Source organism: Coenobita brevimanus, chromosome 23, assembly GCF_032717465.1.
Source record: "Coenobita brevimanus isolate Jiangsu-jjx chromosome 23, ASM3271746v2, whole genome shotgun sequence".
NCBI classification, from domain to species: Eukaryota; Metazoa; Arthropoda; class Malacostraca; order Decapoda; family Coenobitidae; genus Coenobita; species Coenobita brevimanus.
The window spans coordinates 65,210,632-65,236,358 of NC_136976.1; the positions used below are offsets into that span (position 1 = coordinate 65,210,632).

The 25,727-nt window shown below is 44.8% G+C and overlaps 1 protein-coding gene across 2 annotated transcripts in view; it reads right to left on the reverse strand.

The window, feature by feature from the left end:
- Positions 1-25,727, reverse strand: part of LOC145393002 (polyunsaturated fatty acid 5-lipoxygenase-like) — a 121,653-nt gene that overhangs the window by 75,365 nt on the left and 20,561 nt on the right. Inside the window, exon 1 of one of the 2 annotated variants that reach the window (XM_080267314.1) lies at positions 21,059-21,945. The exons of the other annotated variant lie outside the window; for it this stretch is intronic. Coding sequence (XP_080123440.1) covers positions 21,059-21,595 — 537 coding nt within the window. The 5' untranslated portion in view covers positions 21,596-21,945. Of the gene's footprint in view, positions 1-21,058; positions 21,946-25,727 lie in introns of those variants that run through there. 2 annotated transcript variants of the gene reach the window in all.

Sequence of the window (25,727 nt, forward strand, 5' to 3'; positions counted from 1 at the left end):
CCTCTCGTTTTTAATTACAGTCTTGTTTTTCTACGTGCATCATGGCGAGGAGCATTGGTAAACATACATCACTTCATCCAGGCCTTGAACTTGGGGTCGTGAGGCGTGTATAGGATTACTGGTGTAGGCTTTACGTTTGCCAAGCACTTCACAATCAACTTAGAATGAATAGTAATAGTAGTAGTTTAGTCCCTGGTTCATCTGAAACGTGAACCCGGTGGACTGCAGAATGTAACTGCCATCCTCCTCTTGGGTGATAGGGAGGGAATGAGACTGAATATTAAAAAGGAAATATAAACAAGAACAATTAATGATAACAGACAATTCTTATAGAGGTTTGTTATCTTATAAAAATTCTTCATAGACATGGCCCAAGGACATTAATCAAGCAACATACTTTTTGGACCCCCTGTATGCAAGAGTTGGAAGGGGGAGGAGCGATAGACCGAGGACGCGAGGGGGAGGGGTAAGGTAAAGAGTGTGGGTGTGTATATGAGATGTAAACACAAGGAAGATAAGGATGGTGAGAGAGAGAGAGAGAGAGAGAGAGAGAGAGAGAGAGAGAGAGAGAGAGAGAGAGAAGGAGGGGAGGGTACAAATGGAAGTGGTCCATTGTCGTGATTTCCCTTCATTAGTCACAAGCATACTCAGGTGCAGCTCTAACACACACACACACACACACACACACACACACACACGACACCCCTGCCCTTCACATCCTTAATCACATTTATGTTTCCTGTGTGTGTCTGTGTGTGCAGTACATACCTTGGCTGAATCACACATTTCCTTCATATCTAACGACGTCCCGGTAGCCCCCCCCTCTCTGTCTCTCTCTGTCTCTCTCTCTCTCTCTCTCTCTCTCTCTCTCTCTCTCTCTCTCTCAGGCTGAAGCGGTAGAACTCTCTGCTTCCTTGACATTTTCTTTACATTCCCAGAAGACGAATTTACTATAAAAAAAAACCCTCGCTCTGAAGGGGTTAAGAAGTCACCACTAACCCCTTAAGTAGAATGGTATTTTTGTTAAAGTATTTGTTTGTTTTGGGGGGGTAGACAGACGATTTTATCCAATGTTGGTGGATCTCTTATATTGAAAAAGATGAAGTTATTCTTATCTCTTAGAATCCCATTGCTCGCTGTAGTATTTTCCACGTTACTTGTATTTACCATTGTGTGTGTGTGTGTGTGTGTGTGTGTGTGTGTGTGTGTGTGTGTGTGTGTGTGTGTGTGTGTGTGTGTGTGTGTGTGTGTGTGTGTGTGTGTTTTCCTACTTGGCCTTCAGAGACATCGCTCCCAAGAGTGTGCTGAATAATCTTCAAATGAATAACCCCTTCAGCCCTAGGACATCATTTATACTGTATTCCTTCAGTTTCCAGGCAAATTATCCAGCGTTGAGCATCTTAGCAATTAGAACTTAAATCCAAAATTGTCCCCTAAGCTGGAGAAAATAGCCTTGTAGTATTAAGGAAAGGGTAAAAATCCAACGTCTCCGGACTGAAAAGATTAAATTTACAAACAGGTCTCTTTCTCCTCTTCCATTGTGCAACTCGAGAAGGATTTGGCCAACTTGCGGAGTGCCAACACTTTCCACGACCTCTCTGTCAGTCGTATGGTTCAGGGAAAAGAGGTGTGTCTGCTAGGAATCACCCAGGATGTAGGTCCGGATAGGAGGGGTGGGGGCTTGGGGAGAAGGGGGGTGTAGGTGGGGGAGAGGTAACTTCTTAGGATACCTTTGTGCAAGAGCCATGACATAGCTTTACATCATTTTCTGGCTCACTTTATTCTCCCTGTTGGTATTCTCCAGTTTATTACTAATCCCATTTTTCTTTTCCTATCTTTCTTTCTTTGGTAGTCGTGTTTGTCATGCTTGCTCCTACTAATTCGACTGATTTGTGTTCGATCCCATCCTGTGCCGGACAGGTAAAAGCATGTTGTAATATTCTCCTTTCATGTGTTTCGGCACGTCCACACTATGTCGAGGCTCCCCAGATGAAATGCAGCCTCTCTCACGCAGAAACCCCGCCACTCCAACACAACAAATACCCACATGCAGCTCCATTACGGCGCTGCCCACATGCGCTTCTCACCGTACACACCAATTGTTTCTAACGCCTTTACCCGTGCGTCATGCCTTGGGTGAGGGTGGGCCACTTCTTTAGACACAAAAATTGGTGCTCCTCGGCTCTATGAGTCACCTGCACTTCAGGACTCGTAACCACTGTTTGAATGCATATCATGTTGTAGATCAGCCCTCCCAGGCTAGGCGTGTGCAAGCCGTCCGCAACGATACATACATTATTAACCCCAGAAGCAAGTGCGAGTAAATAACAATAGTAATGGTTAAGACGGTTAAGGGTAGCTAAGCTTAAATATAATAGGATCTGTTTTCCATAGTTAGTTTTGACGCAGTCCCATGACCTATACTCCATTTTTTTTATTGAGGCGAAGATGCACTTAACGGGTTGATGATGATTTGCTGAATGCAACATGTCCAAGAAATATTTAGTAACCCAAATTTCTCCCTCAGATAATTGTTGTTAGTTAATAATGCTAGATTATGAAGTAATGTTGCATTCTGCCAATAATCACCAATCTGTCAAGTGCATCTTCGCCTCGAAAAAAAAAAAAACTGAGTATAGTATTCATCCTTAACTCTCAACGGAGTTTTTGTGTGCGGTACTTACCACTACCGAACCTTAGGCAACCAGGACAGCAGACTCACCTGTAAAGGAGAAAAGATGCGGTTAATAACTGCAAGTAAAGGTAAATGTGAAAAGTGATCTTATAATTACTAAATACTGTTCATTTTGGGGTTGTAGGTAACACAGGAAATGGTAACCTGGTTAGTGATGTACGGTAAGGCATCCACAATACTCGGGGGATGGTGCTGGGGGTGAGGGTGACGGGGTGAGGAGAGAAGGGGTGGACGTAAGACCTTGAAAAATAACAGACTTGACCCTTGTCAGTGACTTAGTTGTTTTTACCAACAAAATTAATAACCAAGATGTATACACATTGACAGATGCACCGACAGACAAGGATAAAGGTAGTTAGGTAGGCAGGTAGGTACGTACGTACGTAGAGAGAGAGAGAGAGAGAGAGAGGGAGATTTTCCGTTGCACTCAGCTGTATTTTCTTTGCCAACCCCCCTTCCTCACCTTCCTCATATCTCACTAAACCAGCCGAACAAATGATATAACTCAGAGAGCGCATACTTCCGCGAATGCCGGATTCGAATCCGCCCCCAAATTTAATCAATTCTTTCTTGGCCCATGGCCCACCCTTCTACAAAATTTAATTGAAATTCATTGAGAACTTTTGGAGATATCGTGTGGACAAACAGACAAACATAGGTAAATAAATAACCTCCTCCAACTTCGTTGGCGGATGTAACAAAAAGGTGTTGGGAGGGTGGTGGTGGTGGGGTGGCGAGGGTGGTTTGTTTAGAGTGCTGGCAGGGATCGAGTGAGGGCAGCTGTGTTGGGGAGGACGCATGGGACGGTAGTGGTGGGTGGGGACGAGGGAGGAAGAGTAGGGGAGGTGGGGAGGAGGGAGGGAGGGTATGGGCGGTGGGGAGGAGAGAGGGATAGCGGGGTGGGAGGGAGGGTAGGGGAGGTGTGGAGGATGGAAGGAGAGTGGTTGGGTAAGAGTTGGTGGGGAGGAAGGGAGGGTAAAAGTGGGTGGAGAGAAGGGCGGGAGGAAGAAAAAATAGTGGAAGAATGGTGGGAGTGGGTGGGGAAGTGGAGATGAGAACAGGGAAGGTAAGGGTGGGGTGGGAAGGAGGGAGGGAGGGAGAGAGGGAAGGAAGGAATGCTGAGGAAGGAGGGTAGGGGTGGGAGGAGACTGAGAGGAACTGTGTGAACTCTAAAAATCACTGGATGAAAGCGACAAAAAAAAATGCATAGAGGCAAATCATAAGAAGGTGATGAAAGGACGGAGGAAGGTGAAGGAGCTAAGAGGCAAAAGGATGAGAGTGGTGAAAGTGTGGTGCATCATGGTGTGAAAAAAAGGAAAAATGATGACTGAACGGAGGAGAGTGGTGAAAGGGCGGGGAAAAGTGGAAAAAAAAAAAGTGGTAACAGGAGAGCCGAGAAAAAATATATTAATGACTTTTGGATGAAATAATCTCGCCCTTTCAGACCGAGTACGTATTCTTCATTTTATTCAGGCAAGCCCCAGACGATTTTATTCAGCTTAGGGAAGATGTGTCTTTATGGCAGGGGTTAGTGAAGTTTATATCTGACTCCATCTCCAATTCAAAAAATTCCTCTAAAATGAATGAAAATCGTTGAGAGAGAGAGAGAGAGAGAGAGAGAGAGAGAGAGAGAGGAGGAACCGTGGGAATAACAGGCTTAAGAGCCATATTCTGAGTCGCCTAGGAAGCTTCACAACATTTTTCCCATAGCGATATAATTATATTTCACCTTTATTTTGCATTTAATCTGCTTATATCTTTTACGTCTGGTGGGTTACGGTGCTTCAGCCAGGTGGGGTCCACAAGGTTTATGTCCGAGGGGTGGCTGGAGTTTGTTGCTCACATAATGCCACTAAGGGACGAGTGAGGCTGGTCACGCTCTCCCTAAATTTCGGGATTGAGTAGCCTAACTTCGGGCCCCTACTCTCCTGATGAGGCAGAAAAGGGCAAGATGAATGGATGGATGGATGGTTGGGTGGGTGGATGGTTGGATGGATGGATGGGTGGATGGTTGGGTGGATGGATGGATGGATTGTTGGGTGAGCAAGGTGGGTGGATGGCTGGCTGGCTGGGTGTATGTATGTATGTATGTACAGCATGTATTTATCGATGAATGAATGTGTATCGATGAATGGATGGATGTTAATATCGACATGGATTTCCTCAGCAGTAAACTAGAAAGCATCACTCCCTTCACCACAATAACAGTTTATATTTCCTTCCTTGATGCCACCAGACGAGTTTATTCAGCTTAGGAGAGTCCTGGTGGAGAGAAGATGCCCCGAAACTTATCTTTAACACTTCCAGCATAACAAAAATCTTAGTCTGAATAAAATCGTCTGAAAGGAGCAAGAGTGAAATAAAAAAATCGTATTAAAGAGTTATTCACGAGGAAGAGGCGTAAAAAAGAGGGAGGTGAATAATGAGACTGTCAAAAGAGTAGTGGAATTATGGGATAGTGAAGGGTGAAGGGGTGAATATAGGAAAGTGTGAGTGAATGAATTATCGGTACTTGGAGGTAGAGCGAATGAATGATTATGAGTTAGTGTGAGTGAATGAATGTGAATTAGGGTGAATGAATGGATTAGGTGATGAATGAATAAATAAATACATATGAGAGTGAGTGAAGAGGAGAGAGAGTGAGTGAATGAATGTTATTAGAGTATCTGAATGAAAATAAGGCAATGAATGAATCAGTGAGACAGTGAATGAATGAACAAATGAAGGAGGCAGTGAATGAATGAATATGAAGTAGAATGAATGAACAAATAAAGGAGACAGCGAATGAATGAATATGAAATAGAATGAGTGAATGAGAGTGAATGAGTCAGTGAATATGAAATAGAGTTAATGAATGAATAACAGCGTAGCTTCCTTATACTCATGAATGAAGGAATGTAAGGGGTATTTGGAGCGGTATTCACAAACATTCTTGGCCTGAAGTTATTTATAAGAGTGCGTGTTGGTACGTTCATCCTTACTCCTACAGCTGGCAACACTTCTTAGCCAAATTAGAGAGAGAGAGAGAGAGAGAGAGAGAGAGAGAGTGTACTTCTTTATTGTAAAAAATTAATTAACCCTTTCATGGTCGGTTTTACAGTTTTATTTTAATGTCTCGAAGCCACTTTATTTATTTATTTATTTTATTTTATTATTTTTTATTCACCTGAGAGTGATTCAAGGAAGTTAGCGTTAATACAGTCACATTTAACCCCTTCACGACCGGAACAACTCTGGTAATCTGTTCTAACTAAGGACTGGCGATTTTATACGAAAGTGAGTCAGACGGAGAGTGTTAAGCGTGACAGCATCTGATGGTCACAGGGAACCTCTTAACTACAGGCGCCTGCAGCCGTATCATGATGTGCACGCAAGGACACACACACACACACACACACACACACACACACACAGCTGAGATACAAGACACATGCATACCGACCCTGAGTGGCATTAACCCCTTCAGTACGATTACATTTTTTATATACCTCAGACAGACAATTTCATTCAGCTTACAAGACGCATCCTGGTGAACGGGTCATAGATGATTTCCTCTAACCCCTTCAGTCCGGTGGCGCGGTTTATATTTTGTATTGGTATCTCCAGACAATTTTATTCAGCTTGCGAGGAAGGAGAAAGGGTTAAAAAAGGCCATATCCAGCCTCTTTAAATTTCCAAATGCCTCTACAATGGCCTTTAAAAAAAATCGTCTGAATATAGAAATAGTAATAATAGGAATCACGTCATCGGAGTGAAGGGGTTGGTTAATTTGTTCTTGCTGGCTCCAGACGATTTATACCAATCCCTCCCATATGGTGACGGTCGTTCTGGTTGTGTACTTGCTATCTCCGGACGGTTCTGTTCAGTTTAGGAGAGGTGTGTTGAAGTGGAGGGGTTACATGTCGTTTGCAATCTCCCTCAAACTAAGTGCATTCCTATACTGAATGAAACAATTCCTGTGTCAGTACCAAGATAGAATATAAACATCCTGAAAGGCTTATGTAAGCACAGCTCTCAGGTGCAGGTGGTGTAATGCAACTCAGTGTATATAAATAATGTTTATTACCCATTAGAGTCAGAGTTTTTAACCTCGACTTGATAACATCGCCCATTCTGATTGCAGTAATTAGCAGCTGTGTTGTTGTTTTGTCCTTTTGGTATGATGGCCTCTTTCTGGATGAGGGAGCATCCTAGGAGCGGCCTGGTTAGTCAGTCACTCCATAAGGATTTTCGGTCCCATGAAGTCGTGGTCGCGCGTCTTCCCTAGACCGTCGTATTTGTAGAAATTGTCCTTACAGCCCGACAAATATTTCAAGTTGAGGGAATACTTCTTGTTATGTTGGCGTTTTTGTATTTGTAGTGGTTTATTTGTAACTCACTGCGGCTGGTGCACTTCAGTATTATATTCCGGCCAACAGTGGTGGATGATATTCAATAAAGATGATTCCTGGCAGACGGAGGCTTGGTAAACTATCTAGAATAACCATTTCTTTGCCCTTGGTATAACTAGGAATTTATTGAGGGTAACGACCAACGAGCTTGTTCAGTTGAAATTAAGCCTCGCAGTCAGAGGGCATATTGACTCAAAGAAAAAAACCTGTTAAGTAGATGCAGTGGAAGCACCTGTTAACCTCTTACACTCAATTCTTATATAGGAGCTAATTCTAGCTTTCTTCGGACGCTTTAATCGGCTGAGAATGAGTCGCAGGAGCCTGAGTGTTAAAGATGAAGAGTTAAGCGTTTAGTTTATAAGCCATTTCAATTGTACATTATTTCTGATTCTCCTAGACAATTTTATGAGTCTTTGGAATGGATTCTTGTGTGGAATGGGTGTCGGAAGGCTGTGTATCCAAGCCCTTCAGTTCAGAAAGTCTCTCATCATCATCATCATCACCGTCAGAATAATAATAATAGTATCTGAAGTTAGCGAGAATAAAATTGGTTAGGTTCTTGTGTTGTAGGAATTAACGTCGCTCTCTGAAACTAGAATGACTGATTGTGTGTCGAGTTTGTTGCAAGTACAATCAGCAACAGAACTTCTCAATATTTCGATACTTCTGCTTTTTAATTTTCCTCTCTTGGCTAATATTTCTACACCAATAAGAGCTTGGTATGTTTCTGTGTCCTTAGATAATGCTCTTTGATACGATGCGTCAGGGAGGAAAGTGTAAAGTAGATGCACTAGATTTTAACCCCGACTGTACCTCATCTCCCTTACCTATCACATTTCTTAATCGCTCTGCTACATGGGGCTTCTCGGCTGAATAAAATCATCAGACGGTAGCAAGAATAAGATTGAGAAGACATCGAAAGGGGTTGATGGATATTGTTTCAATCGCCAAACCACTAAAGTCTGATCTAAGCTTAATGAAATGGTCTCGGGAGAAAAAAAAAAAAAAGACTATGACAAAAGGATAAATACACAACTCGTGCTAATATTTACCTCCCTCGCTGGACTGACCCCTTCTTGAGAGTTTGCACAGTTTAGGGGAATAGTGTGTGTGTGTGTGTGTGTGTGTGTGTGTGTGTGTGTGTGTGTGTGTGTTCTTGGGTGTTTGTCATTGGAGAGAGAGAGAGAGAGAGAGAGCGAGAGAGAGAATGCCGTGAGTGTGTGTGTTTCTGTGTCTGCCCTTAGGTGGAATACATTACTAGAAATATTCCGACTTTCCTTATTATTCCGACTGTCCAAATGTTACTATATTACATCATCATCAGCATCTTCCTTCGCCGACAAGCAAGCAAGAACCAGATGCCCCGCCTATCATGTGAACAGTTAAATTGTCGCCCTAGTCTCTCTGCTACGGCTGTCTTCTGCGTCACCATCTGTTCCTTGTATCTGTCCTATCCTCCTCTCGACCTACACTATACTGCTGTCTACAACGGCTGTCTCCTGTTTCATCGTGTGAGCCTTATACCTGTTCTTCCCTCTTGTAAAACTCACTATGACCTTATTGAGACAGCCAGGTTGAGAGGGGATGAAAACATTCCTGCCTGAAGCTGACATCACAAAACTATAGGAGGGAACTGTGAAAAGAGCCACAGTTCTGTTTTTGAAAAGTGAGTCATGTTTCCCTTACTTTCGATGGCCTTAAAGTTCAACCCTACCCGAAATGAATGGCAGCATTTCCTGTTACGCAGTGTGTGGGAGTGATTCTGGAGGTGTCAGGCTTCCCAGTGGCGGCCTGACTGACTGTGTGGCGGAGGCGGGGGCGGTGGGAGGTGCCTCTGTGTGTGGGAGGAAGATGGAGGTGCCCTTGTGTGGGGGGGAGGTTGGAGGTGCCCGGGTGTGGGGGGAGGGGATTGGAGGTGCTTGTGCGTGTGTGTGTGTGTGTGTGTGTGTGTGTGTGTGTGTGTGTGTGTGTGTGTGTGTTGCAGGGGCGGTGGTCGGACCCTGTGTGTGTGCGTGTGTGTGTGTGTGTGTGTGGGTGGGTGGGTGTGGGTGTGTGGTGCAGGGGAGGTGGTCGGAGCCTGTGTGTTGGAGTGGCGGTGGGAGGGGCATGGGAATGTTTGGGGAATTGAAGGGCCCGTGTGTGTGCGTGAGGGAGAGGGTGGGGGAGGGAGCCACCAGCCTGTTCCCCGCAGCACAAGGTGAATCTTGAGCGTTTTACTCTCCTCCGTTGTGGGCAGGGACTATTCATTAAGTCCCTCACCCTCCCGCCACTTCCCAAACTTGTCGTTCAGGCCTCAGTGACTGTGTTCCGCTGAGTGTTGGGCTGGTCTTGAAAGCACGGGAAAAAATAACCAGGCTTACCACTTGCTGTGTTGGCCTCACAATGGTTTCTGTTGGCGATGCTGACTCACGTGGTTTTCCCTCTTGCACTCTGTCCTCTCCACGACTGTTATTGTCGTCATCATCATCCTAGCATTTTTTTCCCCCACCTAAGAATGGGGTTACGTATAATCCAGAAAACAAGGAAAGAGGAAACATCATTAACAACATACCCAGACGCTCATTCATATATTCAGTGTCTTGCAATACATCACAGACCAAACCATCTACATTTCTTTAAAATTAGATACGCGTCACGTACTCCTGCGAGATAGTCGACTAATGAATTTAAAAAACGGGTGTCAAACCCTTGTAATGTCCTTCTTCAGAATATTTCATCCAAGCAATTCGATCCCTTGTTAAATTCTTAGCCTCATGAACGTCTTCACCTCGCCTTCTTAATCACTTACCATTATCGTAACTTCAGCATATCTCCTACGCATCCCTTTAACTCCATACTAGAACAACCATGAACTATTGTACCTATTCTCTTTAATATGTTAAAAAAATATGAACTAATCCAACTAACACTGAGTCGATTGTAATTATAAGGGTTTGCTTTGTGGCGCATCCTTCAGCACATGTCCCATAGCCTCTGCAATACTATGGGTTCTTCGTGTATTTTATTCTTTGTGCTACGAGACGGTTGTATTTAGTCGAGTTGTGCCCCCTGGTAGTGGAGGGGATAGTGAAGGGGGTCCAGTGTTTAATCTAGTCATTCTGAAAACATTAAACTGAGTACAGAGCTTGGCGCTAACAAGAAAATATCAAAGACGCCCTCGTATTTAAGGACTTCGCCACACACACACACGCACACACACACACACGCACACACACACACACACACACACACGCACACACACACACACACACACACACACACACACACACACACACACACACACACACACACACACACACACACACACACACACACACACACACACACACACACACCATGATGTAACAACTAGATGGTCGTCTTGCGCATAATAATAGGATTTCCCTCACCTCGTATCTCCCACCTGCTCCAGTCTGTAAGTAAGCGTCTCTCTCTACGTGTCTATAGGATTCCCCTCATCTTTTATCTCCCTGTTTGCCCCAGTCAGTAACCTCCTCTCCCCAGACCCACCATTTGTCAGTGGCTGTGTTAGAGCACCTGTATTAGACTATGATAAGTTTGGGTAGACTCGGGAGGTTAGGTTAAATTAGGTTAGGTTATGTTGGGTCTGTTTGCGTTCACCTTAGGATGTATTTTGTGAACTTGTGGGATTAGATACAACTTTCATTAACCCCTTCAGCACGAGAGGGGTTTCCTAAGTTCAAATCGTCTTAAGGTTTCAGGAAGACGTAATCAAAGAGGTTAGTGATGATCTGCTCCCCTCTATCTCTCCTACTCTCTGTCTATCTCTCCTCCCCTCTCAATCTCTTCTACCCCCTCTCCCTCCCACATGCCTTCCCCACCCTCCGTATCCCTTCCTGCAGCCTTGACCGCCCCCTTCTCGTTTGGCAGTCTTGTATGTGATTGTAAACACTGGAAACGTGACCCGAGTTTAGACATGGGTAAGGTCAGTGTTTACAGGCATGGGGTAGAATACATGTGTCACTGTTTGCTTTGATGTTTATAATACCACGTTAGAAAAAAAGAGAAGGATTGACATTTATCGCTTGCACTGACCCTGTGTTTGTTGATGTTGCAGTTGTTGGTATTAAAGTTTGTGTGTTGTTGGGTGGCAGTCACTTAGATGCCTGTAAATAGCAACACACACACACACACACACACACACACACACACACACACACACACACACACACACACACACACACACACACACACACACACACAAACATACAGACGAGAGAGAGAGAGAGAGAGAGAGAGATAGAGAGAGAGAGAGAGAGAGAGATAGAGAGAGAATCTTGAACTGAAACTACGTTAGAAATTATTAACCTACCAATAGACATTTTTCCGCTCACTGGACGTAATTTATAACCTGCATTGTATTCCTGTTGCGTCCTTACGATTTTATTTTGTAGAGTTAGACCACAGGCAAGGAAAGGGTTTAGGCTTGAGATCCCCAGTAACACTATACTCTTTTTACTTTAAGTTGGCCTAAAATTACTATCTCCCTTTGCCAGTATTGCACACATCATGGACCTATGTGTGTGTGTGTGTGTGTGTGTGTGTGTGTGTGTGTGTGTGTGTGTGTGTCGCGGCATTCCTTTTGTTCTTGCTACCATCAGACAGCATTATTCACTAACCCTGTCAGTACGGTGGCGTGGCTTAGACTTTATACATGTTACAACTACTCTCTGCAGCCTTGGAGAGACTTTCCAGACTGAAATGGTTAGATAGAGCCTTCTGTAACCCCTTCAGTACGAGAGACCCCTCCTGATTTGAATAAAAAATAATATAAAAGTAGGAAGAATAAGGACGTCACGGTATTCAGCTGCTTAGAGTTACTTCACCGGCCTTCATCTCCAAGTGCCTCCACAAAGGGTGCAGTTAACGCGTTTGTTGTGTTGTTGCTGGGGACTTACAAGACTCCCTAGTGTCTCTTAGCAGTTCATTTTTATAATTCCTTGTATATAAATTGTTGAAACTGTGTCTGTACTTAAAAAATATATATATAAATGGCATACAAGATGTTTATGTGTCAAATACCGCTTAAATGGTAGTAGGAAAAGGTGCGAAGGAGTCTTTTGAGCCTACGAGCGTAGAGTGTGGACGTTCGGAAAAAAAAAAAAAAAGAAGAGGATGTTTACCGTGTGTTAAAGAATGATAAATTATTTCCCTCTGGATAGCAGTCATTTGATAGTGTGTCCTGGTTATAAAGACACGTTCGTTGCTCCAGAGTCGGGTTGAAAGCTTCATATGGAAATGCAAAATAAACCACCATCATCCAGGCCTTAACCTACCCCACCAGGAGTGTAGGGGCCCGGGGCTAGGCTACACAGTGCTAACAGTTAAGGCAAGGGTGATGAGCGTCACTCGTCTCTGAGTGGCATGGTGTGAGCAGTAAACCCCAACCATCCTTCAGATGGAAATCCGTGCTGGCTCCATTCGGTTGGAATGCCCACACCATAGGCGTCAGATAGTTGTATGATTACTACTCAGTAAAATAATAGTTTCCTGTGTTACAAGAAATAATTTGGCTTGTCACTCAGTGTTCAGTCACCTACAAAGAGAGAGAGAGAGAGAGAGTTTGTGGTAGGGACGCCCATCATCCACTCACTCGATGTAATGCTCTCTCTGCGAGAGAGAGAGAGAGAGAGAGAGAGAGAGAGAGAGAGAGCTGGTAAAAGTGCGTAGTTTCAACGTAGCAGGAAATCATTATCTCACTGGTGCAAATTTTTATATCAACTCTGTGAAGCGACAAGGAGTTTTTACGAGATGTGTTATTTCCTTTGCCTCTCATCCCCGCCACCCTCCCTCATAGACTCCGCTAGGCCGTGAATATCCTCTTTAGAATATTTAGGAAAGCCCCTGTGTCGTTTGAATCAGATGTGGGACCGTATTCATAAAGGTTCTTAGGCATTTTCTGTGATAAATTAGCCTTTCATAACATGATACGTTGATAAGGGTAATTTAGCCTCGTCTTCTTTCTCACGTTGTTATTCACGCAACTGAGCCTCAAGTAAGTTTGTGAATATGACTCGTGGATCCGTGTCTCGGGGGGGGTCATTTAGGAAACTACGTAGCATCTTTTTTGTAGCGATTTGTTTTGTATATTTCACATTAAATCTCTCAGCTTTCGGAAGACATTATTGTTTTATTCTTGTTAACTTGGATTTTATTTGCCTGAGAGTGCGTCATAAGATTCTAAAAGCATTATTGTCACCATTAACACTCTTGTGGCTCCATCTTCTTCAACACCTTATTTTTGCTAGGATATGACGATTTTATTTAACTCTCAGGATTATTGGAACCTGTGAGTGTTTTAATGCCCTGTTGCAAATTACGCCATTACCGATACTAAAGGGATAATACCATCATAGCATAGAGTACTTAGGCTTAGTGTGTCATGTAATTCTTTCCGGAGAGATGGTGTGGCAGTCTCCTAGGCAGGTTAGAGTACGATGCCTTGTACGAGAGAAGAAAGGACACGAGGGAAACAGGGGAAGTTAAGGTGATATGCACAAAGAGAGAGAGAGAGAGAGAGAGAGAGAGAGAGAGAGAGAGAGAAGGAAGCAAATTTAGGATGAGAAGAAGAATATGCAGAGGGGCTTGTTTTTCTTTGTCTATTCCGTGTCCTTGGCGAGTGTGAGGTGAGGTGGAAATGAGTTGTAAGGATACCTGGACGAGGGAAATGAAAGGCGAAGGAGGGGAAGTTGGGGATGAGGAAAAGGAGAGGAATAGGCAAGGTTATTTATATCTTTCTGTGTTGTTGATGACTTTGAGGATAGTTATGTAAATGAGATGAAACAGTAGATAGGAGAGAGAGAGAGAGAGAGAGAGAGAATGCTGTATCTCTTTTCTGTTCTGTGTGACCCGACTGTCTGTGGTGAGAGAAAGAGAAGCGGGGAGGGAGAGGGGGGTATAGTAAGGCTGCGTCAGTCATCTGTAATTGATCTCGAACGCTGTCATATCCATCTATTTCCACGGTTGTTTTTGTGGTGTGTGTGTGTGTGTGTGTGTGTATGTGTGTGTGTGTGTGTGTGTGTGTGTGTGTGTGTGTGTGTGTGTGTGTGTGTGTGTGTGTGTGTGTGTTGTTGCATTTCTGTCTCTAATCTGTAACAAGCATTTGAGCACCTTCTCAGCTTGCCATTTGGAGTTTTAGGATTTATGACTCTTAGTTCAACTTCTTCACTACGAGGACATATTTTTGTTGCACACGTGAGACGATTTTATTAATTTAAGGGAAAACTTTCTGAACTGGAGGGGTTAGATAAATTCTTCTTTGGGCCCCTGTATTGCCAGATATCCGTCCTAAGCTGAATAAAATCGTCTTGTGGCAGCCTGATTATAATGGTGACGTCATCGCAGTGAAGGGGTTAACTCATACTCGATCTGCTTCTCTTGCTTTCCCACACACACGCCAAAAAATAAATGAATAAGTAAATAAAAATCCATCCGAAGGCGTCGCTATGAATAATTTTTCTTACTACGAGACTGTATTATTTTCTTCAGTGTAGCCTTTCGGTAGCTGATATGATTAATTTTCAGTACCACCCTCAGTATACGATCACCTCAGTTACATCATCCCCGACACTGCCATACAATTTAGTGAAAGGCAGTGAAGAGGGTGAATGGATGAAGTAATGAGTGGCTAGAGGATTGAGTATTTCCTGTGCGTGACCCTACCTTCGTCCTCAGCCACTCCCCCCCTCCCCCTTAACTCGTCTGCCATCCCTTTCTCCCCTCCCCGCCCCCCACCCCACCCCTTTCCCTCACATCTGCAGGATCTGAGTCACCCTGGGATTCCTGTGACGCTGCTGGGGGAGAACGAGGGGGTGAGAAGGGAGAAGATGTGAAGGGAGGAGGGGGAGGGAGGGAGGGAAGGGCTGAAAAAGAGGGGAAGGAAAAAGAGGAAAGGGAAGAGGAGAAAAAGGGGAGAATGAGAACGAGAGGGAGAGAAAAGGATGGGAGAGAGGACGTGGGAAGGGGGGAGAGGAAGGAAGAGAAAAGGAAAGAGGGAAGGGAGGGAAGGCGGGGGGGGGGGAAGAGAAAGGGAGAAAGAAAAAGAGAGGGAGGGGGACGGATGGACTGGAAAGGTTGAGAAGGGGAGAAGAGGGAGGGAAAATAAAGAGACGGGAGGAAAGAGAAAGAAAGGGAGGGACAAAAAAAAAAATAGAGGGAGGATAAGGGAGAGAGTGGAAGCTTATGGGGAGCCAGGAAGGACAGACGAAGCGAAGGGATGAATGAAAATAGATGTTGCATGAAAGGAGGGAGAGAGGAGAGAGGGAGGAAGAAAGGAAGGAAGGGAGGGACGGAGGGAGGGAGGAGCAGCAAGGCCAGACGGAGAGATGGGTAGAAGAATGAAAGGGAACGAAGGAAAAGGAGAAGGGAGAGAAAGAGGGAGAGGGAAAGAGGAAAGGAGAGAAAATTTGGGGAGAGATGGAGGAAGAGGATTGGTAGATTAAGCAGAAGCATATACTCAGTTTGTCTTGGTATCCCAGTGCCGTTACAAGATCAGGTGCGGTAATTATAGCGTTTGTAAAAGGTGTGTATGAGGGAGATACAACAGGTGCAGCCCGACGTGGACCATCTTTTGATCCCGAGAGTGTCCAAGTAGGGCCGAAAGTGTTCAGTCTTCCCGATAAACAGTTACACACACACACACACACACACACACTTTTATAGGTCAGCTGTTTACACATTTTAACGCAGGCTCTTTAGGAACGGAAGAAGAGGTCGTTAAAGAGAGAGAGAGAGAGAGAGAGAGAGAGAGATGTTAAATCAGCATACCAGGAATTCACGTAAAATTACATGTTTGGACTTTCCAGACGCTGGGCCACTACCCGGAGTCGTGTGTGTTTGTTTGTGTGTGTGTGTGTGTGTGTGTGTGTGTGTGTGTGTGTGTGTGTGTGTGTGTGTGTGTGTGTGTGAGAGAGAGAGAGAGAGAGAGACAGACAGACAGACAGACAGACAGACGCAGGTGGTTTATTTGGCAATTATCCAGGATAGGCAAGGGGGAAGGTGTTGGGAAAGGAACTTATTATTTTTTTGTATAAACAAGTCTCCATAGAGCATTTATTTTCAAAAGTCAGTATGTTATGTCTTTTTTTTTCACTTTAAAGTTAGGTCAGGTTTAGCTATGGAGTGTTTGGCAGCTGAAGCAATGAAGACAAGTATATCCTAACAATCTTATGCATATCAGGTTCAAAAATTCTTACGGTACCTGTCCTTGATCAGACAACAGGAAAACTTATGTACATTGATATTCAGCCACGGTTTTATGCAGTGCGTATGACTTCTTGGTAGTGTTTATACGAGTATCCAAGGAGGTCCTGTTCCATAAATTGATAAGGTGTCCCCTGCCCACCGCGTTTTTTAGTGGTTAATTGCTTTTTGTATGATGAGGATGGTGATAATTTTTACTGAAGTGCTTCCTTTTATTTGATGATGAATAGAGGAGTTATGAGTGGAGTAGTGATGAGTATTTAATGATGAGTAGTAGTGTTCTGATGATGATGATTTCTTTTTTACACCTTCACCTGTCCACAAATTGCCCCTTCCAATCGTGACCTTGGTAACAGAGACGCTTCCTTCCTTCCCAGCTATGTAAAGCTCATCATGCAGCTCTCTTCCCTTCCCGTACTCGTCCTCCTCTTCCTCGTCCTCATCATTACCCACTCCCACTGCTGAATGAAGTGGATAAGACCATCATCATTATCGCCCACTACCCACTGCTTAATGGAGTGGGTAAGGTCGTCATCATCATCATCATCATCATCATCATCATCATCAACCCACAACTTAACGGAGTAGGTACGATTTAGAGCCATGAGTGAGAAAAACATAAAAACCGGACAACAGACAACAAACAGCACTCTCAAAATCCTCGGCTTCATCTCGTAGGCGAACCGTCCGCACAAAATTCTCTCTCTCTCTCTCTCTCTCTCTCTCTCTCTCTCTCTCTCTCTCGTTGTTGATCTCTTTTAACCCCTTTAGCCCGAGGACTTTTTCGTGGTGGAGGGGTTAGTCGCTTCACTCCGATGACGCATTTTTTATACGATTTTCATTAGATTGGGACAGACTTTTCAAACTGGCGTTTTCTTGTCTCTTAAGGAAGCTCCCTAACACCTTTTCCTAAGCGATTTATTTTGCTTGCCATACTGTCCTCTTCTGTGTCGGCATAAATAATAAACATATTGATTTTAACCAGCCGTATCCAAGAATAAATTGCTAAGGAAGAAGTGCTAGGGAGACAGAATATGAAGCATGGACTTCAATAACCGCTCCACTGCCAGGGATCCGTCTAAATTAAATAATATCCTCTGGAAGTAGCAAGACCAAAGCGCTAAGACGTCAGCCGTTGGAGGAGACAGGAGCAAAGATTCTCGAGACTAAATAAATAGATAAATAGATGGACAGATAGATAGATAGATTGGTAGGTGGATAGATAGGTAGATAAATAGATACGTTTACGGTCGAATCCCTGTCGTAACTAAGACCTGTTTGTCAGGGAGGGCAAGGGGGAAGAGTGTATGGAACCCTCCCATGTACAAACAGAAGGTACGAGAGAAATATTATCGTAAGATCTTTATGCATATGTAGACAGATTCACTAAGAATTTACGACTAACTCCCTGTCTTCTTCCTTTCTTCCTTTCTTTTTTCTTTAGTTTCAGGAAGGATGATGAAAGGAGAATCATCCCATATCTCTTGTTCTTCCTACAACAAAAATATATCTTGGCTACGAATAGAAAATTATCTTAAGCTATTCTCTCTTTTCGCAGGTAAGATGAGAAAAAGGAGCGTACGTGCCTTTCCCGCGTCCCCTGTTCTTCCCGCCGAAACAAGTGTCTTAGCTACCAGAGGAAAAACATCGTAAGCTGTTTTGTGCATCTGCGACGTCACAGTATTGGGGAGCTTGCCAATTCCCTACCGCATTCTGGCATACAGCAGGTGGGAGGGTGTTGGGTACCTGTGTGTGTGTGTGTGTGTGTGTGTGTGTGTGTGTGTGTGTGTGTGTGTGTGTGTGTGTGTGTGTGTGTGTTCTTACTTTATCACAGTTTTTTTTCGTTGCTTTGTGTGTGTGTGTGTGTGTGTGTGTGTGTGTGTGTGTGTGTGTGTGTGTGTGTGTGTTCTTACTTTATTACAGTTTTTTTTCGTTGCTCTGTGTGTGTGTGTGTGTGTTTGTGTGTGTGTGTATGTGTGTGTGTGTGTATGTTCCCTCTTTTATTTTCACCTTTTTTTCGTTACTATGTCACACGGAAGCAAAGCCCCAAGTGCATTGTGCGTTGAGTTATATATAGGTCTTGTGTCTGGCGCAGGTCCAGTGTAAGAATAATACTGTGTGGTCAGGGCTCTTCATCAACCAGCCCCAAGCACCACATTCCTCGTACCTCACATCTCACTCTTAACACCTCACACACAGACATCTCACTCCTCACTCTCTTACATCTTACTCTGTCTCTTCAGATCTCACTCGTAGCACCTGACACACTTCACCTTACATCTCACTCTAACATCGCACTCTTACCTCATACTCTTATGCTCTTATCTCACTCTGTCACCTTACGCCCTCACCGTTAATCTTCACACTATTACATCTCTAAATCATCACATCTCACTCTGTCTCCTCACCAACCTCTTATCTTACGGTACTTCCTCACACTGCCACACACCACCATACCACCTCCTAACACATACCCCTCACTCCCACACCAGACACCATCCTCCCTAACACCACCCATCCCTCTTCACGTCCACATCAAGCAACCACCCTTTCCCACGCACAACTAATCGCCGTCAGCCACACAAGCCCCTCTCCCACGCCACATGCCATCATCCCCCCCCCACACACATATCCCACACCCACATCATATTCCACTGTCATCACACACCACCCTCCCCACATGCCACCCTTTTTCAAACTCAATTCCCAGTACACCTCTGACCCCCACACTTACCCTTCCCCCACCTCACGTAACACCATCCCCACACACCGCCATCATCCATACCAGCATCCCACACATACTCCTTCCTTCCACACCACACACCTCCCACCCTAAACACCACCATCCTTCAACTCACACTCCTCTCCAACACAACACACCACCACCCACCCACACATAACTGCCTCCCACTCCACATACCACCCTCTCCACACACCGCCATGCCCCCGCACATACCCCACATTCCCACGGCAGCCTCCCCCACACGGTTTAATAACAAAGTATTTCATGGTCATAACAGAGCAGCCTCATGTTTATATTTCTTAGCACGTCCCTCCCCTCCACTCTCCTCCAAATGTTATCAACAAGGCTGATGAATCAAGCGCTTTGTTTGGATTTGGATTTTCGTAATACGTGGCCCGGGTTCCCTCTTTATAATGCTCGTGACTAATGCAGTGTATGATGTGCATGAGCGAAGATTTCTGAATGGTGAGGTAATTTGATGTTCAGATGCGGCCAACGGATCCCTTGCATCGTTTTGGATCCACGACAGATCATGTTGAACTTTATATGATAATGCTGTATCATCATCATCATCATCATCATCATCATCATCATCAGGACCCTTAATCCCACCTGAAGACAAGGGCAGGAGCAGTAGTGTGGTATAGTCAGGTTTTTTCACCATCTCACCTCCAGCACCAGCCTGGGTCCGTATTTATCAAGGAACTGAAGCAATTCTCAGGACCTGCGGGTCTCCCCAGCAGTTTACTGTTGTGATGTGTTTCTTTTTTCGTATTTTTCACTTAAATGTTGACTCTGGTTAGGTTATGAAGTGATGATTGGTAGCCGTATGTAGATAAAAGATTAAACAATCTTATACACAATCTAGGTTCAAAAATGTTTGTAAATTGGCTCCATATTCATCACATCCTGCTAAATTAATCGGCAGTAATTTCATACTCGGAATCTCGCTTCATTAGCTGAATACCCTATAAGTGTAAAGGGGTTATTGACCGAGGCAGTGAAAGAATAGACTAGTTATCTCCCCATTCATCCATCAGCCTTTATCTAGTAGCCAGAGTGAGGCAATTGGTAACGGGTGGTTTAGTGATAACGCTGGTTGGGAGATTAGTAACATTTCTAGACCAGGGGGTGATGGAACTGGAAGCTGTAGCGTTGGTGGTGGGAAGGGTAACGAATGAAAAGAGTAACGTAAATGTAATCAGTGTGAGAAAAGTAACGCTGGACATAGGAACAGTAACGACTGTGGGCCTGGTAATGGATGTGGCAATGGTAGAGATGGTAATGGAATGGTGGAATAGTAACGATTGTCAGTAATGGACTAGTAACGTTTGTCAGTAATGGACTAGTAACGTTTGTCAATGGTAACGACAAAGTAGTACGAAAAATGGTCATGCATGTAGGTACGGTAGTAGTGGTAGTGGGAATGATGACGTTGACAGTAATGGTTGGAATGGTAACGTGTGAATATATGGTATTGATGGTAGTGGAATGACAATAACGAATTAGGATATGGTAACGATGGTATTAGTAGTAAGAGTGGTAACGCACGAACGCATGGTAACGATAGTGGGAAATGGTAATAACGAAAGAAGTGGCAGCAATGGTGGTGGAATTTATGAATGGTAGAAACCTGACCTAAGGATGTTACTAAGTCTTGTGGTGTTAAAATAAAATGAGTGTAAGAGAATGAACCTTATATACTATTTAGAGTTTATTATTTTGGTGTGGAGAGGAGAGGAGAGAGGAGTTAAGGTACACAGCAGTGAGGTAATGAGAGGTGGGGTGAAATGTGCAGTGTATTGAAGTGAGGTGAGTTGAGGACCGAAAAGATAACAAGAAGAGGTGAAGTGTGGAGAGATGCGCTGAGGAACGTGTGGAGGGCAGAGATGAAGTGAGATAAGGTAAGGTGTGGAGAGGAGAGGAAAGGGACGCGAGGTGAGATAAGAAGAGATGAGACGAAGTGAGGGGCTGAGGTGCAAGACAGGTAGCTACAGTGAATCTCACCTGTGCGGGGCCGCCTTCCACGTGGCAAATATACTTGTAGACAGCCTTTTTCATCCCCAGGTCGGTCATGCGCTGCGCCCTCAAGGAGTCAGGCACGTGCTGCGGCAGGAGGCAGTCGTTCACGGTCAGGATGCTGTGAGTCGCTGAAGGTCGCACCCACCTCAGCACAGGGAACACACTCTTGACCCCAGTTGACACCACTTCCACGATAAACTTTTCTGCGAACCACGCTGCGCCCATACCGAACTTCTCCAGCCAGAACTCCAGCATGCTGACGGACTGTAGGTCGGGGATTTCGGTGCTCCTCTTGAAGGTGGAGGTTTGGCCGCGGCAGTTGGTCGTCATGCGATTGTGGAGGCGGAGGCTTTTGGAGGATCGTCCCTGGTCGTCGTGTAGTATAATGAACACCTTGCAGTCCGTGCCCGCCCCCCGCTTGTCCCCCGTCACCACTGTTATTACTACGTCGTGGCCGCTCTTCTCATGACTATCACCACCCTCGCCATTCGCAGCACGACGCCTCACGAAAGGACTCCTCATGTCACCGGCCCAGAGGAACGCCTGTCACTAGTGGAAGTGGTCGAATGTGGTGAGTATCGACCTTGTAGAATGACGTGCAGAGTGGCAATCAAGCGTGTATAGTGAGGACCAAGTTCGTAGTTTGGTGCCCAGTGTGTAAGTGGCGACCAGGTTTCTTGAGTGGTAACCAGTTATGTTTAGTAGAGTGATAACCAGATGCAGAATGGTTGACTCAGCGTGGTGAGTGGTGACCAAAGTTGGTATATATTGTGACTAATGTAACGCTGTGGTGCGCTGTGGCGGTGAAGTGAAGGGCAATGGGAGCGCGACCGTGGTAGTAGTAGCACTGAGAGTATGCGACACACTGTCTGGCCGGAGGCACCGCTAGGTCTGGCTGGCACTGTTGTGTTGGAGGGCAGGCAATATACACTAGGTTGTCACGTCCCCAGCTGGCATCCGTACAGTACCTCTCGTCACACTATCCCCGCAGGAGATGCAATCGCGCTTTGGGCTTTTATCACTCTAGGTTGTATTCTCCTTAGCTTAGGAGGCTTTCTAGCTCCTCTTCCTTAACGATTTATATTGAGTATTACATCTTAATTTTGTCTTTTGTGATATTTACGTCTTTAAGTACCAATAAACGGGAAAGGAAAAAGTGGTGCAAAATCCCCGGTGCCATCTAGAAAATTGTACGACCCTTTACGAATTGACCTTTTTTTCGCTCTTGTGTTTAAATGACGCAAAGACACTCTTAAGCTAAATAAATCGGATGACGATATTAAGGACAAGATAGTTGAGATTCCTGTAGTCCGGGAAGGGTTGCTGGAGACTGCTTTTTAACCCGTAGGAGAAGGGAATACCGCTCCTTGGCTGATTAGAATCGGTCTGGCAGCAGCAGAAACAAAAACTTCACATTAAAAATTTCTCACGTCCTGTAAGGCTTAACTTTCACGTTTTCGGTAATGTGTCGCCTCTGTAGTACTTCTCAGTCTCAGGAAACTCCATTTAGTCACAATTTATTTCAGTATCAGTACAGGAGCGTAAGCCATGAGGTAGACAACTCCAATTAGTCAGGTTTATTTCTACACCTGAGGAGTAGCGTCAACCATGATGCAGACGGGGTTATGTAAGAGTTTGTCGCATCTAGAAGGGCCACCATTATGAATCACGTGCAGTGTTTAGTTCTTGGCACAGTATGGAGCAGCGGGCTAAGAGATCATTATAAAAACAGTGACTGGGTGGCTGGCTAACCCTCCTCATACACCACACCACCTGGCCTATCGCACCTCCATAGCCTTCATCGCGTCACTCAATGGCCATCAGATTATATCCTGGATGGGTTGCAGTAATGTTGTGTTGGAATGCCTGAGGGAGGTAATTGTGTGTTGAATAGTGTGTGTGTGTGTGTGTGTGTGTGTGTGAGAGAGAGAGAGAGACTGTAGTGGACGAGCCCCTTTCTTTCCATTTTATTTATGCGTAAACTAATATTCTCTTTTCTCTTACTGAAGAAAACTGTGTTATTATTAGATACAAAAATACACCTGAGAAGATGAAGGTGTAACGTTTAAAATAAATCGCCCAGTGAGTAATACTACGAAGGTTCTATTCTAACGAGAATCCAGGGTCGGGATGATGATGATGATGATGATGATGATGATGGTGATGATGATGACGATGATGATGACGATGATGATGATGATGATGATGGTCTCTGCTACACTTCAGTACGTCCCACCTCAAGTTCTCAACGCACCAGCCCTTATACGAATGTACTCCGTCACCCTCCTCCTCGTCCTTGGTCTGCCTCTCCTCTTTCTGCTCTTAATGATCTTATCTTTCTCCTCTTCTTTTCTCCCTCCTCCTCCTCCTCCTCCTCCTCTTCATCCTCTTCCTCTTCCTCTTCCTCTTCCTCCTCCTCCTCCTCCTCCTCCTCCTCCTCCTCCTCCTCCTCCTCCTCCTCCTCCTCCTGCTCCTCCTCCTCCTCCTCTTCACTTACCCATACACCCATTAAATCATTATCTCTGCACATGTTAATTTGTTCTTCCCCCGGCCTTTCCCATACACCTCATACATAATGCTGAGAATATACACAGGACATTTCTTTACTCTCACTCATAAACTTCCGCACCCCTCACTCCCTGCTCCTCACACCCCCCACCCCAGCTTCTCACACCCCCTACCCCTGCCCCCTTACACCCTCTCACTCCCTGCCATTCACATCTCGTTATCCTCGTCCCTCATACACTCTCACCAATGCCCCTCATTTCCCCCTCACCCCTGTTCCTCTAAACTCCTCACCCCTGCTTCACACACTCCCTCACTCCAACCTCTCACACCTCCTCATCCCTCTCCCACACACCCCCTCACTCCTGCCCCACACATACCCTCTCTCCTGCCCTACACACTCCCTCATCCCTGCCCCTCATTCCTTCTCACCCCTACTCCTCTAACCTCCTCACCCCTGCCCCTCACATCCCTTCACCCCTGCTTCACACATCCCTTCACCCCTGTTCCTCATACCCCTCTCACCCCTGCCCTTCACCCTCCATCATCCCTTCCCCTCACACCCTCTCTTCCTTGCCCATTACATCCCGCCACCCCTGCCCCTCACACCTTCTCACCCCTGTCCCTCACACCCCCTCACCCAAACCTTGCACACATACTCTCCCTCACCCCCTGCCACACACCCATCACCCGTACCCTTAACATCTCCCTCACCCCTTTTAACACCACCCCCTAAGCACACGACACACCCTCCCACCCCATACCTCACACCTCGACCACATTATTTCCAAGTACTGTACTTTTCTTGCAGTTTCCTACAGTAACTCTTCTTTTCCCGGGTATTTTTCTTTGCAGCAATTTCCTATGGTCATTGATGTTGAAATATGTGTAGGAGAGCAAGATGATCATTTCCTTCCTTTTGAGGGAGTGGCTGGATGTGGTGTATAACTTTAAACAACATTTTCGTTTACGTTGGAGCTTTCGTAACAACACTTCTTTGGCGATTATTTTTTAAGTATATATTACATTTGTACTCATTGAAATTAATCATTCATCCATCTGTCTATCTATCTATCTATCTATCTACATACATACATACATACATACATACATATATTCATATATATATATATATATATATATATTTATATTTATATATATTGAAATGTTTATTTAGTCAATCATAATTTACACCTGTCATGGAAGTACATTCAGTATAATATTTTGACCGAGTCTTTTGAGAGTAAATTCTCTTGAAGTCAACCTCCAGACGATCTTGCATAATTTTGGTAGGAATTTTAGTAGTGAAGGGGTCAGTAAAGGCTGTATATAACCCCCCGAGTTCGAGAAGTCCTTCCTGAGCCATATAAAGCCATTTGAAGGTACAAGAAATGAAGTGACTAATAACGGAGTGTAGTGGTTAATATGCCCCAGTAATTTGCGGATTCAAACAATGTAAATGTTAGAAAGACTTGGCATACGAGGGATTGTTAAAGGAGTGGGTGGGCGTGGTACTGTATAATAATTGTGTTGTCGGTGCCGTAATTTCCTGTATACGCATCCCGCCGCTGGTGGTCCGTCCCCGACCTCATTTCAAGACTAGTCATTTATTTTTTGGTTCTGTGACTCATCTTGTGGGAAGTAGGCTCGACCACTGGACTTCCAGGCGTTTCAGTCCCTACCCAGTAACGATGCTCAAGACTGTTCATACATTTGTTGGTTGTTTGACACGTCATCTTGTGAGGAGTAGTGTGTCGATCATTGGAACTTCCATGGTAGCTACAATTGTTCCTCTTCCAACTCTGTAATGATCCCTCCTACCACGACATAGCACTTACCTGTGTTTATATGTTTATGTGCGTTTATTTGGAACCTAACTGGATACACCTGAAGTATTTGAAGTGCGTAAGTGTATTGTTTTGAGGGGCGACTGTCTGCTTTGTGAGAGAAAGGTGCGTGAGGAAAGTGTGATGCGGTGAGAGTGAAGACTGTCTTTGTGAGGTTGAGGTGTGCTAGTGTTTTATAAGAGTGAGATGTATGAGGTAAGCGTGTTGTGGTGTCAGGGGTGACTGTGTTGTGAGGTTGAGGTGCGCTGGTGTGTTATGAGAGTGAGGTATATGAGGTAACTGTGTTGTGGTGATAGGGATGA